The 15,959-nt window shown below is 36.6% G+C and overlaps 2 protein-coding genes across 3 annotated transcripts in view; both read left to right on the top strand.

Moving 5' to 3' along the window:
• The window catches only part of LOC127413799 (BTB/POZ domain-containing protein 3-like), an 86,554-nt gene extending 73,388 nt beyond the window's left edge, over window positions 1–13,166 (top strand). Inside the window, exons 5-8 of the mRNA XM_051651214.1 lie at window positions 3,435–3,757; window positions 7,495–7,585; window positions 10,135–10,253; window positions 12,134–13,166. Coding sequence (XP_051507174.1) covers window positions 3,435–3,757; window positions 7,495–7,585; window positions 10,135–10,253; window positions 12,134–13,166 — 1,566 coding nt within the window. The remainder of the gene's footprint in view (window positions 1–3,434; window positions 3,758–7,494; window positions 7,586–10,134; window positions 10,254–12,133) is intronic.
• LOC127414163 (BTB/POZ domain-containing protein 3) lies at window positions 2,846–15,060 on the top strand. 2 transcript variants are annotated; one of them, XM_051651959.1, is made up of 5 exons: window positions 2,846–3,254; window positions 3,505–3,757; window positions 7,495–7,585; window positions 10,135–10,253; window positions 12,134–15,060. In XM_051651959.1, the coding sequence occupies exons 2-5, from the start codon at window positions 3,621–3,623 to the stop codon at window positions 13,164–13,166; spliced, it is 1,380 nt and encodes a 459-aa protein (XP_051507919.1). In that variant the 5' UTR covers window positions 2,846–3,254; window positions 3,505–3,620; the 3' UTR covers window positions 13,167–15,060. The 2 variants fall into 2 exon arrangements, with proteins under 2 accessions (XP_051507919.1, XP_051507918.1); XM_051651958.1 differs by having other exon boundaries at window positions 3,435–3,757.
• The last annotated feature ends 899 nt before the right edge of the window (window positions 15,061–15,959 follow it).

The following is a 15,959-nucleotide window of genomic DNA, read 5'->3' as shown; positions in this document are numbered from 1 at the left end:
GGAGGGGCTCTCTCAGGTGGAAGTGACCAATGAGCCAAATGTCTGAGACCGAATGCATAATAATAAAACAAAATCTTGGTTAGAACTAGCCCACCTTTGTCAATCAGCCTATGTAACTTATTGAAATGTAATCTGGGACATTTACCATTCCAAATGAAGGACTTCGCTGTGCTATCAAAGTGCTTGAAATAAGGGGGTGGGGGGGGTGGGGGGGGGACATCTACAGGGAGAGATTGTAGCAGATAGTTGAATTTTGGAATACATTTCATTTTAATAACATTAACCTTCCCAATCATAGATAAATGTAATGAAGCCCACCTGCCCACATCGCTTGAAAACCTTTTTATTAAGGGGTCAAAATTAACTCAATAAATCACACAAATTTCCTGGGAATAAAATGCCCAAATACTTAATGCCCTGTTAGGGCCACTGGAAGGCGCCCGGCTGGAAAGCCGTTACTGGGCAGTACGCTGTCAAAGCCAAAGCTTCAGATTTAGGCCAATTGACTCTGTATCCTGAGAATTTAGAAAAGGAATTAATAATTCTGTGGAGGCAAGGCATAGATCTAGTGGGGTCGGAGATGAATAATAAAATATCATCTGAGTAAAGCAAAAGTTTATGCACCATACCTCCTGCCACCACCCCTGGAAAATCATCCTCCTTTCTTATCGCGGCTGCTAATGGTTCCAGAACAATAATGGGCAAAGAGGGCAACCTAGGAATTACAAAAATACGGACATTATTCTGCTGGCTATGGTTCTTCATGTCCTCAAATTTCTCCCAGACACGCTCCAAATCCACCTTGGTCGCTAGCGGATTAGCAGATGATTCCCTCTCCAATGACTCCAGATAATCTATCTGTTTCTCGACATCCCCCACTCTTGTAACCACCTCAGTGAATTGTGTCTCCATGGCAGTGATCGATTGACGTATTACAACAAGATCCTCCATGTCAGCAATGACCTTCATCAGCATTGCCGACATGTTCAATATTTCTCGCCGAATTTCCCTCATTTCTCCGACCAAATCGACTCCCAGGTTCAAGGCCTCCACGGGGGTGTCAGCTTGAGCACGTAAGTGTCTTTTAATGTCTCAAGAGCCTGAGGATTTTGAATTCTTTAACATATTGTCCTCCTAGAACAGTTATGGAACAGAGTGTATTGAATCCCACCGGTTTATGACATTAATAAAACTAGCAAAATGCGCAGAGCTCGCCTTTCACATGTCCGAACCTCGCATGGCGTCACACGACTCTCGTCAAGGGTTTTCAACATTTTTGATGCCAAGGACCCCCAATAATGATGATCCCTTTGTGAGGGACCCCCTGTGTGAGAAAAATAGTAAACATGATATTATAAAGACAATTAAAATAACTGGCTTTGATAGTGCCATTGTACTAAAACAATGTTAATTATTCAGATCTTATCTGGAAAATAAATCCTTTTAGTTATTTAAAATTTTGACTTTTTTTCTATAATAATAATATAAGATGTTAGAACCTGAAGAAAAACTTTTCAGTTCAAATGTATTTGTATAGCACTTTTCACATTAATATTGTTTCAAAGCAGCTTCAAAGAGAATAGTCTTACGAATAAGAATTTTTTTAATTTATTTTTTTCATAATACATCAAATTAAATGTCGATTTTTGTTATTTATTTATTTATTTTTATAGTTTAATCCTGATCATGGTTTCAGAAAGAAACTGTAAGTAATTTAAAAAAAAAAAATGTCAATTTTGTTTTTTACATTTTACTATTTTGTTTTTCTTTTTTTAATTTTTTTTTTTTTCTATTTTTTTGCAGACCCCCAAGCACCCTCTGGTGGCCCCTTGGGGTCCCCGGACCCCAGTTTGAAAACCCCTAGGAAACACTTTACAATAAGGTTCCATTGGTTAACATTAGTTAATGCATTAAGTTTCATGAAAAAACAATTAACAATATATTTGTATTATAATTTATTAATCTTTGTTGATTTTAGTTAATAAATAAACAAAAAATTTAGTTCATTGTTAGTTCATGTTAGTTCATAGTGCATTAACTAATGTTAACAAGTACAACTTTTAACAACTTACAACAACTTAAACATGCATTAATATATACTGTAATTAACATCCACTAAGATTAATAAATGCTTAATAAGTATTATTCAATGTTAGTTCATGTTAACTAATGTTAACAAATGGAACATTATTGTAAAGTGTACTTTTAAAATTAGAGAAAAACATATTCAAGGAATAGGCTAATTTAAATTAATGTTTAAATTAATGTTTTTTTTTTTTTTTATTTATTTATTATTATATACATATTTTGACATGAAATCACTCCAAATTATTCAGTCGTGTTAATTAAATTAAATTACTTCACATTTATAAGAGTGACCCCCCCCCCCCCCCATGTTAGGCAGAGTGTAAACCTGTCTATCAGTCAACATTCACTTTCATTGCATCTTTTTTCCCCCATACAATGAAAGTAAATGGTGACTGATACTATCATTCTCCTTTTGAACAACATGAAAATGAGTAAATGATGACAGAATGTTCATAGGTGAACTATCACTTCAATTTACATTCTTCATATTTCATGACTTATTGAAATTGTGGTTCTTTATTCTTAATATTCAACAATAGACTGTTTAGGGAAATGCTGAAAATTAGAGTGTATCATTCTAGGGGGAAAGTGGCTATCACTTTAATCAAAGAGGTCTTAGCATATTCTAGAAGGTGCTGTGCATGGCAGTCTCAGCCAATCATGGCTCTTGAGAGTGCTCATTGGTTGGGCTGTAGGGGGATGTCTGGCTCCTATCAGTAGGAGGTTACTCTCTCTGCTCCATCCTTCCATTCAGCCCCCACAGTCAGCAAAACACACGTCAGAGCACAGGTCCACAGCGAGCAAATCCTGCAGAGCTCTGTGTATGATTGTGTCAGACGTCCAGAGGAGAGAGAGTGAGAGAGACAGTGTGGACTGGCTGCTTCTAAACCACTGCAGGAACGCAGGAACACTAAATCTGGGACTGTCACAGATAAGAAGAGAGAGAGAAAGAGAGTGAGAGAGAGAGAGAGAGAGAGAGAGAGAGAGAGAGAGAGAGAAGGAATTCTAGAAGGACCAGCATTTGTTTAACAGCACAGTTATGGGGACTTCTCTCTGCTGTCCAATAATGGATCAATCTAAAAGCAAAGGACAAAAAAGTTACTCATCATATCCACTTTAATCTTTGGTAGAGGACGGAGATTAAATTGTCAGTTTGCTCTCACAAGGTGAAGACTTGGATTGGATTTCTCCTTATTTCTTCCCTTTTTTTCCTTGTCTGTTTAAATTGATTGCTGTGCTTTCGAGCTCCTCACCCTTCACACTGTGTCCCCTCAAGCCTTCACCTCTCTCAGATTCTTCCTTTCCTTCCCAACATCTTCTCTGCATGCTTTCCCACTGCTCTGCAGGTGAACACACTCATGGTGGATGCCAAGGGAAGGAACATGAAATGTCTGACGTTCTTGTTGATGCTTCCAGAGTCAGTTAAAAGCAAGTCCAGCAAAGTCTCCAAAAAGGGGAGTCCCAGCAGCTCTTCCAAGCTGCCCCCTGTGTGCTATGAAATCATCACTTTGAAAACCAAGAAGAAGAAGAAGATGGCCACAGAGATTTTCCCCACCAAGAAGCCGGCATCGGCCACTACGGTGCAACAGTACCAGCAACAAAACTTGAACAACAACAACACCATCCAATGCTGCAACTGGCAGGGTCTCTACTCCACGATTAGAGAGAGGTAGGTAAGCTTATGAGCTCTTAAATGCCTCACTCAAAGAGGCAAATGGAGAGAGAGAAAAGTGATGGACATAAGTTGCTCTGAGATTCGAAAATCTGTCTACAAACAGAGTATTGACACGTTGTCAACATTAGATTAAATGCAAGCAGAAAAAAAATTGCAACACTTCCGTTCAGCCATAAAATAGAGATTGTATGCAGAGATGCCAATCTCTTCTTTGTAGATGAATGGAAGTGAGTTGCAATTTTCTTCTATTTAGATTGTGAAAGACTTGCTACCACGTTTTATTGACTAGGTGCAAGACATCGACTAAGGTGCAAGATCATTCCAATTGACACCAATGTAATAATATTTCCAAATGATATTTTAGGTATTAAAGAATTTGCCATACATTTATTGTAATGAGCGTCAGAGAAGGGTGGACTTTTCTGAATGTTATTTTCCTGTTCTGCCTAAACACCTTCTACTGCACAATTTAATAAATAAATAAATAAATAAAATAAATACTTTCTTACTAATTATTTTTGTCTTGTTTTCCAGTAAAATTATCTAAACATTCTTGAAACAAGTTAGATTTAGTAGAGAAGATATTAAGTCTTGTTTTCAGAGAAATCTAACAACAATTAGTGGGATTATGCTTAAAATAACAAAATACAATATGCCAATGGGGTATGGAAAGTAAACTTGTTGTTCTTTTGAAAGTTTTCTTTCTTATCCCATTGGCAAGCAGTTTATTCATGTTATAAGCATAAACGTTAATAAATTTGGTTAGATTTCTCTGAAAACCAAACAAATTATCTTGTCATTTTGCTTCTCAAGTAAATTTATCCTGTTTTAAGAATGATTAGATATTTTTGTTCTGGAAAACTACACAAAAACACTCTAATACTGCTTTGAAACGATTTTGCGAAAAGAGCTATACATATTAAAGTTACTTGGCTTGAATTGATTTTTGTGTTTTTATCTATTGGTTTTGATTTTTGACTTGATTATTTATTGACATGTGCATTTGGAAGAATATGTGCATACACAGAACAATTCCTTGAAATCTGAGTCTTTTACAAGGTAACTACGCTCATGGTTCTGCTTGTTTAGGTTTGGATGTTGAAACTCTGTTATTAACTTATGATTTAGGTCTCTGAGATTGTGTGGAACACTGTGCCTGAAATGTTAAAATTGTAATTGGTATTGTAATATTTAGCATTTTCATTCATTTCTCTTTAGAAAAATCTTGTATTGTTGGTCTCTGTTTTGTCCTGTGTGCATTGTCCCACAGGAGGCAAAAGAAAGGAACAAGATTTGTTTTATATGCACAGTGTTGCTCCTTGTCAAAGGGTAATATTTACTTTGTTGTCATGGGAAAACCCCATGCTGGCCAAAACAAATGTTCGCTCTCGGACACCGCTTTATAGTCATCCTGGAACGCCGTTCCTTGTTTATCCACGGTTCCAATATGGCCCAGAACCCAATAATACATGAGAAAGATGCCATTGCTGACTCCAATTGGGTCAGGGATTTCCCTTTTTATTTTACTGCAAGAAGATGCTGTTTAACCATTTTGCAAGTGGATAGTTAAAGCAAAGAATTCTGATGTAGTTCTGCTTTCAAACTGACCAACAGTCCTATCTAGTGAGCACAGGAAAGGATGTTTTTTTTTTTAATTATTATTCTATCTTTCAAAATAGAATACGCACATTCTGAAAAGTAATTGCTATTTATTTCAAGTAATGTGAAGTTGCCATACAGTACTGTAAGTACTTATTGGACAGTTAGAATAGCGTTGAGAAATGTGTCTGCACCACTTGTATAAAATCAATTAGGGGTAACACTTTATAATATTGGTCCGTCATTAATAGGTAACTATGCAGGAATTCATGAGTAGTACTACATTAACACTTTAGTTATTACAATTAACTAATATGGAAACATGATTAACCAATCAGTAAGTAATAGCTAACTGATGACTGAGGTAGTTCACTGTTAAGTATTCAATAATTATTGAATATGATCTGCCTTTTTGAGAACTATCAACTAACTATGGCTAATTTAAAAGAACTACTAATTAATTACTAATAAAAATCATTAACGTGTCTAAAATATGAGTGATTATGTCTTTATTGTGAACAAGATCATGCATGGGTTCTATGTGGGAATTAATTTATGAATGTAACAGGTCGCTAAATCAAGGCTACAGTGTCTGGTAGAGTATCATAGTCAAGGATGCAAACACATATTCAGGATTGATGGGGACCAAATTTAATAATGTAATTATAAAAAAAAAATAAAAGATCATAGTCAGCTTACCTTACATAAATATAGGGATACCTCTTCTGTTCATTCAAAAACTCTGCCATTGAATTATGAATCATTGAAATAATTGAACATAACTGCATACTTAACTAAACACAATGTATTTTTGCAAACCTTTTGCAGGATAATGCTTTTAATTGCTGGTGCTCATGGTTACTACATATTTTAAAAGTCTTATATCTTAACATAAAGTAAAATAATACAATTATGTGTCTATAGGACAAGTTTGTTGATCTCCAAAAGACTTCAACGGAAAACGGAGAGAAAACTGGCATGTAGCATGAGGCCAATTCCACCTGTGTGCTTCTGCCCTAGACAGCCCACTCAATAAATATGTACAGTTTTTATCAAACAAATTTGACATGTTTCCTCCTTTGCCTATGTTCAGTATGAATAGAACAGAATGTATGTTAAAGTTTACCGCGTGCAGGTGGATCGACAGGAGGGTGGAGCAAAATTGCACTCGCACTTCTTTCAGTTTCAGCGCGAGCACTGAATATGGTGAACCCTGATTGGATTAGAAACTTGATGGACATGACACTCATTCTTTTTTTTTTCATTGGATCCATTAAGTTACTTAGAAAATAAAATGCACGTCATATAAAATTAAACACTTCTTGTAAGATTAACCTACAGTAATTATGACTAAAAAATTCATTTGAAAAAATGTTTGTGAATGTTTTTTTTATTTTTTTTTTATTCAAGTGTGTATTCATTAATTAATGATGCGTTACCATGACCCTCACTTTAAAATAATTAGTAATTTCTTCATGTTTATGTGTTAACACTTGACTCATTACTTATGGGTTACCAAAATTATTTTAAAAAGACCTCCAGAAATATCAAACCTGCCGAAATTAATAATTTGTAATGAACAGAAGAGATATCCCAAGGAATACACGTTGGGCACATACATCTGTAAGCTGACTATGATACTCTACCAGACACTGTAGCCATGATTTAGAGAGCTGTTATGTTCATAAATTAATTCCAGCAAAGAACACACATGGGGCGCATGTTTCTCTGAAGGCACATTTCATGATCATGTTCACAATAAAAACATAATCATTCACATTTTAGACACATGTTAATGTTTTGATTGGTAATTAATTAGTAGTTATTTTAAATTAGCCATAGTTAGTTGATAGTTCTCAATGAGGAAAATCAAATTCAGTAATTATTGAATACCTAACAGTGAACTACCTCAGTCATCAGTTCACTATTACTTACTGATTGGTTAATCATGTTTCCATATTAGTTAATAGTAGTAACTAAAGTGTTAATGTAGTACTACTCATTTATCCTACATCAATTCCTGCATAGTTACCTATTAATGACAGACCATTATTATAAAATGTTACCCAATTAGGAATGCTGTTCTCTTTTTCAACCTATGATAATTGCATTACCTCAATCTTCCCATGCAGAAATGCTGTGATGTTCAATAATGAACTGATGGCTGATGTTCACTTTGTTGTGGGCCAGTCAGGAGGGACTCAGAGGCTCCCGGGACACAAGGTAAGCCCTTCAGAACTGCACCAGACAGTCACCTCAGCAACACCAGAGAACAGCATGATGATTTAGAGTTTGTGATATGCTTCATTGCTGTTGCTAATGACAGCCCAAGTCATTCTGTTGTGTTGGCTGTCTGGCTAGCCGGCCATATGCTTTTCTGAGACACACCTCAATTATTGATGTAAACCAGGCAGAGAGACAGTGGAGACACGTCTGTTTCTTTGCTTCAAACTCCCTTTCATGCTGGATTTTTGCTGCATCTAATGAAGTAGAGTTTGAGGGCGAAGTTCTTAAACTTTAAGGAAAGCAATGCAAATGTTTTTTTTTTTTTTTTTTTTTTTTTGCTTTTAATTTTACACACTGTTAATATTTTCTCCCAAAACACACCTGACATGTCTTGTTTGTCATTGGTGCCAAATTTGTTTTGCAAACTAAAACTAAAGACTCATTGCGTGTATCATGAAAATGTACATCAGATGAACCACACTAGTCTTTTATTCCTACTTTATTTAAAGGCGAAGAGTGTAATGTTTTTGCCACTAACATCACCAAAGGGAATTGCAAAAATAGTGACTGTTTTCAAAAAGGTTTCCCAAAGACTTTTTCCATCTTCCATTGGTGTAAGAACAGATAGCCCCACCTCAAACTCATGCCATTGGTTGAGCCAATGTTGCTATGTCAGGCTGATCGGATGCTTGAAGTCTTGACCTTGTGTTAACCAGCTTTTCCAATTACTTATCTTCTAATATTTTCATGGGGACTCTGGGATTTGTATTATTGTTTATTGTTTTATTATTTTTTTGACCTCAGGCCAATTTTGTCTCTACTAATAAAATAATAATAATGATTAAAAAAAATCATTGGAAACTGGTTCTTGTTTTACTCTGACATTTTATTAAAACATGCAGGGCTAATTTATCCTCAAAAAAACTGGTGCCTAAAATTCTGGCATGACTCATATTTTATCTGTTTAAGAGGGTAGAATGGAAAGCTGTGATTGGCCGATATGTGATGTTTTATAAAGCCCATTTAGGCAAGGCTATTGTATTTCTTTGCTGCTTGGACACAGACAATATTGCAATGGGCCGTGAAGAATTATTACTGAGCACCTATTTTTTTATGTCCATTTGGCTGGTGTTCAGATATGCATAATCATTTTTATTGGAAAGGTTGTGTTTGCTTCTAGTAAAAGCTCCAAATCCTCTGAGTGCTTTGCAGAATTACTCTCATCATTTATTTGATGCTCTTCATTGTAACAGCATATGTTTTATGGGCTTTCAACATGAGGGACATTGAAGGGAATGAGAAAATGTCTTTACTGACACAGCATTCAAAAATGACACTAAGAATTAAGTTTGCTAACTGTAAAAGATGCACCTAAATAGTAAGGAAGAATCACTTTTGCTCATATTATATAATCCATCTGCATCACTGTGTTGCCTCTGATTTCATCAGTAGTTGTGCACATCCATAAGCATCTGTAAGAAAACTTTTATTTCCAGTAGCCATTTTCACGACATTGCTTAGAAGGGAAGACTGAATGGTATTTACATGAATGGCACTTGCGTGTCTCATAAACCCAGGTGAAAATTACAGCCATAATTAATCATCGCTCTGTGTGGGTGAAATTTTGTGTGCTTCATGCTCAAATGTCTCCAGGGGAATGGGATAAAGCAGAAAAAAACAAAACAAACAAACAAACACACCCAGAAGTGTTACTTATACAATGCAATAGAATCAGAAAAAATAAAACCTCAATGGCAACTTGTGATGAGTTGAAGATTGCTATATAATTCAAGCTGTGTCTTTGTATGTTCCAGGTTTATAACAGAAATTGTGTTTTGGGGCTGTAAGTAATTACATGAAACCAGTTTTACTAGTTCTTATTTTTCATCTGCCACTTGAAAGGTTCTCGTGATAAGTGAGAGGGGAATAACCAGGACAGCTTAAAGACTTTTATAGAAAAGGAAAGAGACATAGAAGACTTTAGAGATAGGTCATCAAAATGGGTCACTTTTGGAAAAGTAAGGGACAGATTGAAAAACAGCAATCAGCTAGAAGACAGAACAGTCTGAGACCTTGAATCTGTCTTCATCACTTTTCCATTTGAAGGGTCTTGACTCCAAACTTGACTTCAAATTCAAAAAATACTTCAAAACAAAGCTGACTTGACTGGTTTGGAATGATTTTGATGTTTGAAACCACCATTGCTCATGAGTTAACATTAAATCACTGACATGATTTGAATTTTTCTGGGAACCAATTTGGACCATGTAAATTATTGTAAATTAATAGTGAAATATGAATTTGTACAATGTTAAAACACTTTCTTCTATCCCATCTTAATGTTTGAGCATCCCAACCAACTAGAAACAGCAACACTAGCTCAACCAGTTGTGTGAGTTTAAGGCAGGACTACCTATTTGTCAAACCTGGAGTGTTCGAGAAACCTGTTAATCCATTGAATGTAAATGATCCTATTGCTTCTTCTGCTAACTGCTAAAATGGTTAATTTGAAAATCATTTATATTATAATATTTTTTCTTTGATAGTATGTCCTCGCTGTGGGAAGCTCTGTTTTCCATGCCATGTTCTATGGAGAGTTAGCCGAAGACAAGGATGAGATCCGTATCCCTGATGTGGAACCCCCAGCCTTTCTGGCTATGCTGAAGTAAGACTTCTGGCTGACCCTGTCCTCATCTGCATTTTAAAACCATCATCATCTTCCTTTAGAGATGATTTAGTTATTATTGTTTTCAATTAAGCTCAGGAGTGGGGAAAATTGTTCTCTCCAGTCTAAGTACCCTTCTTTGGACTTCCTCCAGAGGGTAATTCGACTATTGACAGCCAACAGTTCAAGACTATTTAAAGCTATATGGCCTTTGAAAGAATTTTGAAAGTCTGTCCTAATTGAATCCAACTAAGCAAATAGCTTCATTTAAATAAATTGAATATACCAAAAAGCTTAATTGGATTTCTTAAATGTCCTCACTTGAGGTACCACTGTTTAATACATTTTCAAAAAGCTCCCTGGTTTGACTTTATGTGTCTTCCATGCCCCACCTGAAAAAAAACTGTATCTCCAGAATGACTAGAACTCAGGGATGTTCCGTAAGTATTTTATAATCAGCTTTTAAAGCTTGAACCCTGAACACAAGTGGCACTGCTAACTTAAATGTTGAATAAAACTCTACCTTAAACAAGGAGAAAATAAATAATGTAGTAAGCTTAGCTTGTCCGCCTCTCTAAAGGGTTAGGACCATGACAGAAGTATCTGATAAACCTAAGCTCATGCTTTTCTACCCATCTCTCTAGAGAGACATTCTGTGTTCTCCACTCTCTCTCTCTCTCGCTTGCCTTGGCTCATTTCTCTCTCAATCTTTTTGTTCTTTCTCTCTCCTTCTCTTTCCTCTCACTCGCCATTGTCATAAAGTATGAACATGTAAATCATATTTTTTTGCTTTATACTATATTGTTTCAGTTTGCAGAGCACCCCTATAGAACATTGTGTGCCTTTTGTTGTTTCCTTCTAAGTTACTGCTTGTAGTCTGTACTAGTCCAGAATATGTTACAGGAAATGTCAACAATCTCATGACAAATTGTAATAATTTGTACGAGTTGCCCAAAACATAAAATACAGCACAACTTGGCTCATATGAACAGGTTTTTATTGCCATAGAAATCAACCAATTAACAAACAGAATTTCAAATCAATACAATACAGGCATCAAATTTAAGCTAGTATCCCATCCAACACTTTATTTTAAGAAATGAAACGTTTGTTACAAATCTAGTTACTCATTGCATATTTATTTCTGCAATACAAATGGCTGATGTCAACAACCTGTAATACGCTTCCCCTTTCTCTTTCCAAACGTTTATTTTCTTCTGTGGTACGCCAAAGTAATTTTCCTATAAAATGAATAGGTTTAGTTTTTGGGCAAGGGGTTATACTTTATAGTTACATTTAGCTTTAGATTAGGGATATTAGGGGTTTAACTTAGGAAAATTATTATAACTTTATCTGTTGGGTTCGTTTGTGTTTGGTTCGTATGGAAGTCAAAGTATTATGTTTTTGTTTGAGCCAACTTGTAAGATTTATTACAATTTCGCCATCTCGTACTATTATTACGACTTGTCATTTCCGAGTTGGGAAATGTAGTATAAGATGTGCTGTTGCTCTGTAAAACATATCATTGTGTGAGCAGTGGTGCTCCCATGGACACAATCACAGGTCACTGTGCCTGCAAAATAATTTATATTCTTCTCTAATATTTCCAGAATATTGTTTTTTGATATAAAAACTCATTTCAAAATAGAGTGTTTCCATTATAGTTTGAAGGCTTGCAATACTTTTTCTTTTACTTGTGTGGACCAAATATTCATAGCAAAACGCATTGTGGCTCATGCTGCTAGAGCATCATAAAATATTTGTTTCTAGCTGTGCTAGTAATAGCAGGTTACAATGCACTCTAAAGTACTACATACTTTTTAAATTACTACCACAGATTGTGTACTGCACCGTTAACCCTGAATCTTTGTGTTTCTCAGGTACATTTACTGTGATGAAATTGACTTGAGTGCTGACACTGTGCTGGCGACATTATATGCAGCCAAGAAGTACATAGTACCGCACCTAGCTCGGGCCTGCGTCAACTTCTTAGAAACAAGTCTGAGTGCCAAGAACGCATGCATTCTTCTATCTCAGAGCTGTCTGTTTGAAGAGCCAGACCTAACACAACGCTGCTGGGAAGTCATTGACGCTCAGGCTGAGCTGGCACTTAAATCTGAGGGCTTTTGTGACATTGACTCTCAGACCTTAGAGAGCATACTCAGGCGGGAGACTCTAAATGCCAAGGAGATTGTAGTGTTTGAAGCGGCACTGAGCTGGGCGGAGGCTGAATGTCAGCGTAAAGAGATGAACACAACTATTGACAACAAACGCAAAGTACTGGGCCAGGCCGTTTATCTAATCCGAATCCCCACTATGGGTCTTGATGATTTCGCCAATGGTGCAGCACAGTCAGGAGTGCTGACACTAAATGAAACCAATGACATTTTCTTATGGTACACGGCGGCCAAGAAGCCCGAGCTGCAGTTTGTAAGCCAGCCTCGAAAGGGACTGACGCCACAAAAGTGCCACCGATTCCAATCTTGCGCCTACCGCAGCAACCAATGGCGTTACCGTGGACGTTGTGACAGTATTCAGTTTGCGGTCGATAAGCGGGTGTTTATCGCTGGTTTCGGGCTCTACGGCTCGAGCTGCGGATCTGCAGAGTACACCGCAAAGATCGAGCTGAAGCGGCAGGGTGTTGTGCTGGGAACCAACCTCAGCAAGTACTTTTCAGATGGTTCCAGCAACACCTTCCCTGTTTGGTTCGAGTATCCAGTTCAGATCGAGCCTGACACTTTCTACACGGCCAGTGTGGTTCTGGATGGCAATGAATTGAGTTATTTTGGACAGGAGGGTATGACGGAAGTTCAGTGTGGGAAGGTGACCTTCCAGTTTCAGTGCTCCTCAGACAGTACCAATGGAACAGGTGTGCAGGGGGGACAGATTCCAGAGCTTATCTTCTATGCCTGAGTTTCCACGTGCAAGACAAATAACTGCCCAATTTACCAGTGTGAAATTGGAATAGCTTTACATTCCATACAATATCTTACTTTTTCTACTACATTGCATAATTCTCCTCCAGTGTTGTCAACTCAAACTGAGAAATAACAGGCATTTCAAGAGTTTAATTTTAAGCTTAAAGTGGGTTTTTGTGGGGGTCTGTCAAAGCGTGAAGGGTTTTCTCCAGGTATTAAAAGTTGCTAATTAAATATTTTATTTTGTGCTCTGCATATAGCTATACCTGTTTACAAGGGATAATGTTCTCATTTCAATAGGCTATTGCTCTTTTATCTTTAAATTCTTTTATTTTTATTTTTATTTTAAATATATTATTTTCTATTTAATTTGAGAGGGGACATAGAAAGGAAAAAACAAACAAACAAGCAAACTACGAGCACTGGATATAATGTTTTACATGTATAGTATACTGTATATTTAAATGTGTTTACTAAATTATATTATATATAGATATACAATGTTACCACTCCATGGCTATATCTGCTGTTAACAATGACTATGCCATGTTAGTGAACGCTTGCACATGTATATTGTAGCAATAGTGAACAACATATTCAAACTCAAGAAACTGCAGTATTTCTTCACATTACACTTCAAGGCAATCAAGATACCTAACACCAAAGTTACTATCACTATCCCAGCATCAGGATTTTAATAGTTAACTACATTTAATTAATAAGTATAATTTGCAAGCACAGATCACCTTAGACAGACTTTTAACTATCTTTAAAAGTAATCAAATCATTTAGGCCAATCACACTGACAAATCTAAACTATGAAATATTTTTATCATTAACATGCGTGGTGTTTGCAGTGAAATAAACCCTGCAATGCAATCTAATGTACAGTGAACATGTACATATTGTATTATATTCAGCATAAAGAGCATTTTAAAATGTATCTTGCTATTAATACACAGTTTTCTGAGTTTTATAAAACATGACTTATTATTCAACACTACTCACCATCAGTATGTTTTTAAGTACTTTATTCTCTTTCACGTCAGTTTTGTAAAATGCACAAAAAACACACTGAACGCATAAGCAACATTTCCTTCAGCTGAAATAACAGGTTACATATTCATAGGAGCCACAGAATGTGACACTTGGGATTTTGTGTCATTATTTACACCTCTATAAGTGCTGCGTTCATGGCTAATTAGCAACATAATTAGCTGTCATGCAAAAAAAAAAAAAAATCAAAAAAAAAAAAACCTTGTCTTCACACTACTAAATGAGATGTTGTCAACTAGCATTATATCATGAATTTGTAAAGACAAGTTATCATGCATCATGTTATCTGCTCTGGGCTGTATTTACCAGCATTGTTGGCTTTTGTTGGCATTGTTGGTCATTAAGGTGTCAAAAGCAAGAAAGCAGAAAGTTAATTATATTCCCTGCAGATGTTTAGTGACAGACAACCGAAACGTAAGCAATGAACAGAAGACAAATAATTCCTCTTTAAACTGTCAAGAGATTACATGCAGTGGCATAGATTCCAGGGAGGAATTTGTTTGGGGGGGGGGGTTGGTAAGTACAACCCCCCCAATATTTATACCATGATCAATGGAAACATGTAAACACAATGACATTAATTTCCTATCTTTTTAATTTAAGTTTTTTTTGTGTGTAATTTTGCACCATTTGACAGCAGAATAATTGCAGCTGTCAAATGCCTATACTTTTGCCCACTTAAATGAAAGCACTTCACCTGAATAAAAAGGGCACTAAAAATCCTCTCATCTCATTTAGGGGGAGTTTATCCTCATTTAATGCTACAACCTGCTTTCACCTCTATCTTAACATCCCATTTCACAAAGCATCATTAAAGATTTATTACACCAGTTCTACAAAAAGCACACAGTATTGATGCTTGTTTTTATCCAATGTGACAATGCATTACAAACCATAACATATTGCTAGTACATTATTTTATGTAGGAGCAGTGTGGTGGCTCAGTGGGTAGCATTGTTGCCTTTCAATAATAAGGTCCTGGGTTTGAGTTCTGGCTCAGATGGGCCTTTCTGCGTGGAGTTTGCATGTTCTCCTTGTAATCACATGGGTTTTGTGTACTTTTCCTCCAGGTGCTCCACAGTCCAAAAAGACAAGCAGGTTAAGTTAATTGAGACTCTAAGGTGTGTGAGAATGTGTATGTCTGTGTGTTTTGCCACACACCAGTCCAGGGTGTTTCCTTGCCTTTGGCCTGAGACAGCTGGGATAGGCTCCAGCACTACCCGTGACCAGTAGGCGATAAGCGGCTGCATAAGATGGATAGATTTATTTCATGCAACAGGGGCAGATCTACTGGGGTGGGATGTGGTGGAAACTGCCACCCTAAGAAAACGCATAGAAAAAGCATTGCCACCGAACACATGATTGATTACAGCTGCGGCCAATCGCATGTTTGGCTACTGCATCACGTGCACAGTGATTCTGCATCTGACAGGCATATTTGATAAGTCCACTTATAATTAAAAACTTTGGGCTTGTTTTTTCATAAAGTTGCTTGCAAACACAGGCACTCACAGGTTGCTGTTTTTTGCAATTATTTCCAGAATAAAGTCTTGTTTTTTGGGTCTCCAGCACATCAGCCCCACGCAGCTTTTGGCCCTCGCGTATCACATGCTGACTCTCGTTTTTCAACTGTCATAAAGGAACCCAGTTAATATTTCCTCAACCAAGATAGTAATGACAACATGGACTGATACATGGAAAAATAGAGGTAAAATATGAATTTCTCAGTTGT

This window comes from Myxocyprinus asiaticus, chromosome 23 (genome assembly GCF_019703515.2).
Source record: "Myxocyprinus asiaticus isolate MX2 ecotype Aquarium Trade chromosome 23, UBuf_Myxa_2, whole genome shotgun sequence".
Lineage (NCBI taxonomy): Eukaryota > Metazoa > Chordata > Actinopteri > Cypriniformes > Catostomidae > Myxocyprinus > Myxocyprinus asiaticus.
The sequence above is the reverse complement of the archived record's forward strand: the minus strand, read 5'-3'. Positions and strand labels throughout refer to the sequence as shown.

What these genes read in the sequence shown, in the direction of transcription:
- LOC127414163 (XM_051651958.1), top strand. Translation starts at nt 3,447, where the DNA reads ATGGTGGATGCCAAGGGAAGGAACATGAAATGTCTGACGTTCTTGTTG. An exon ending in TACTCCACGATTAGAGAGAG is followed by an intron (nt 3,758 to 7,494) that starts GTAGGTAAGCTT and finishes CTTCCCATGCAG; the next exon opens with AAATGCTGTGATGTTCAATA. An exon ending in AGAGGCTCCCGGGACACAAG is followed by an intron (nt 7,586 to 10,134) that starts GTAAGCCCTTCA and finishes TTTCTTTGATAG; the next exon opens with TATGTCCTCGCTGTGGGAAG.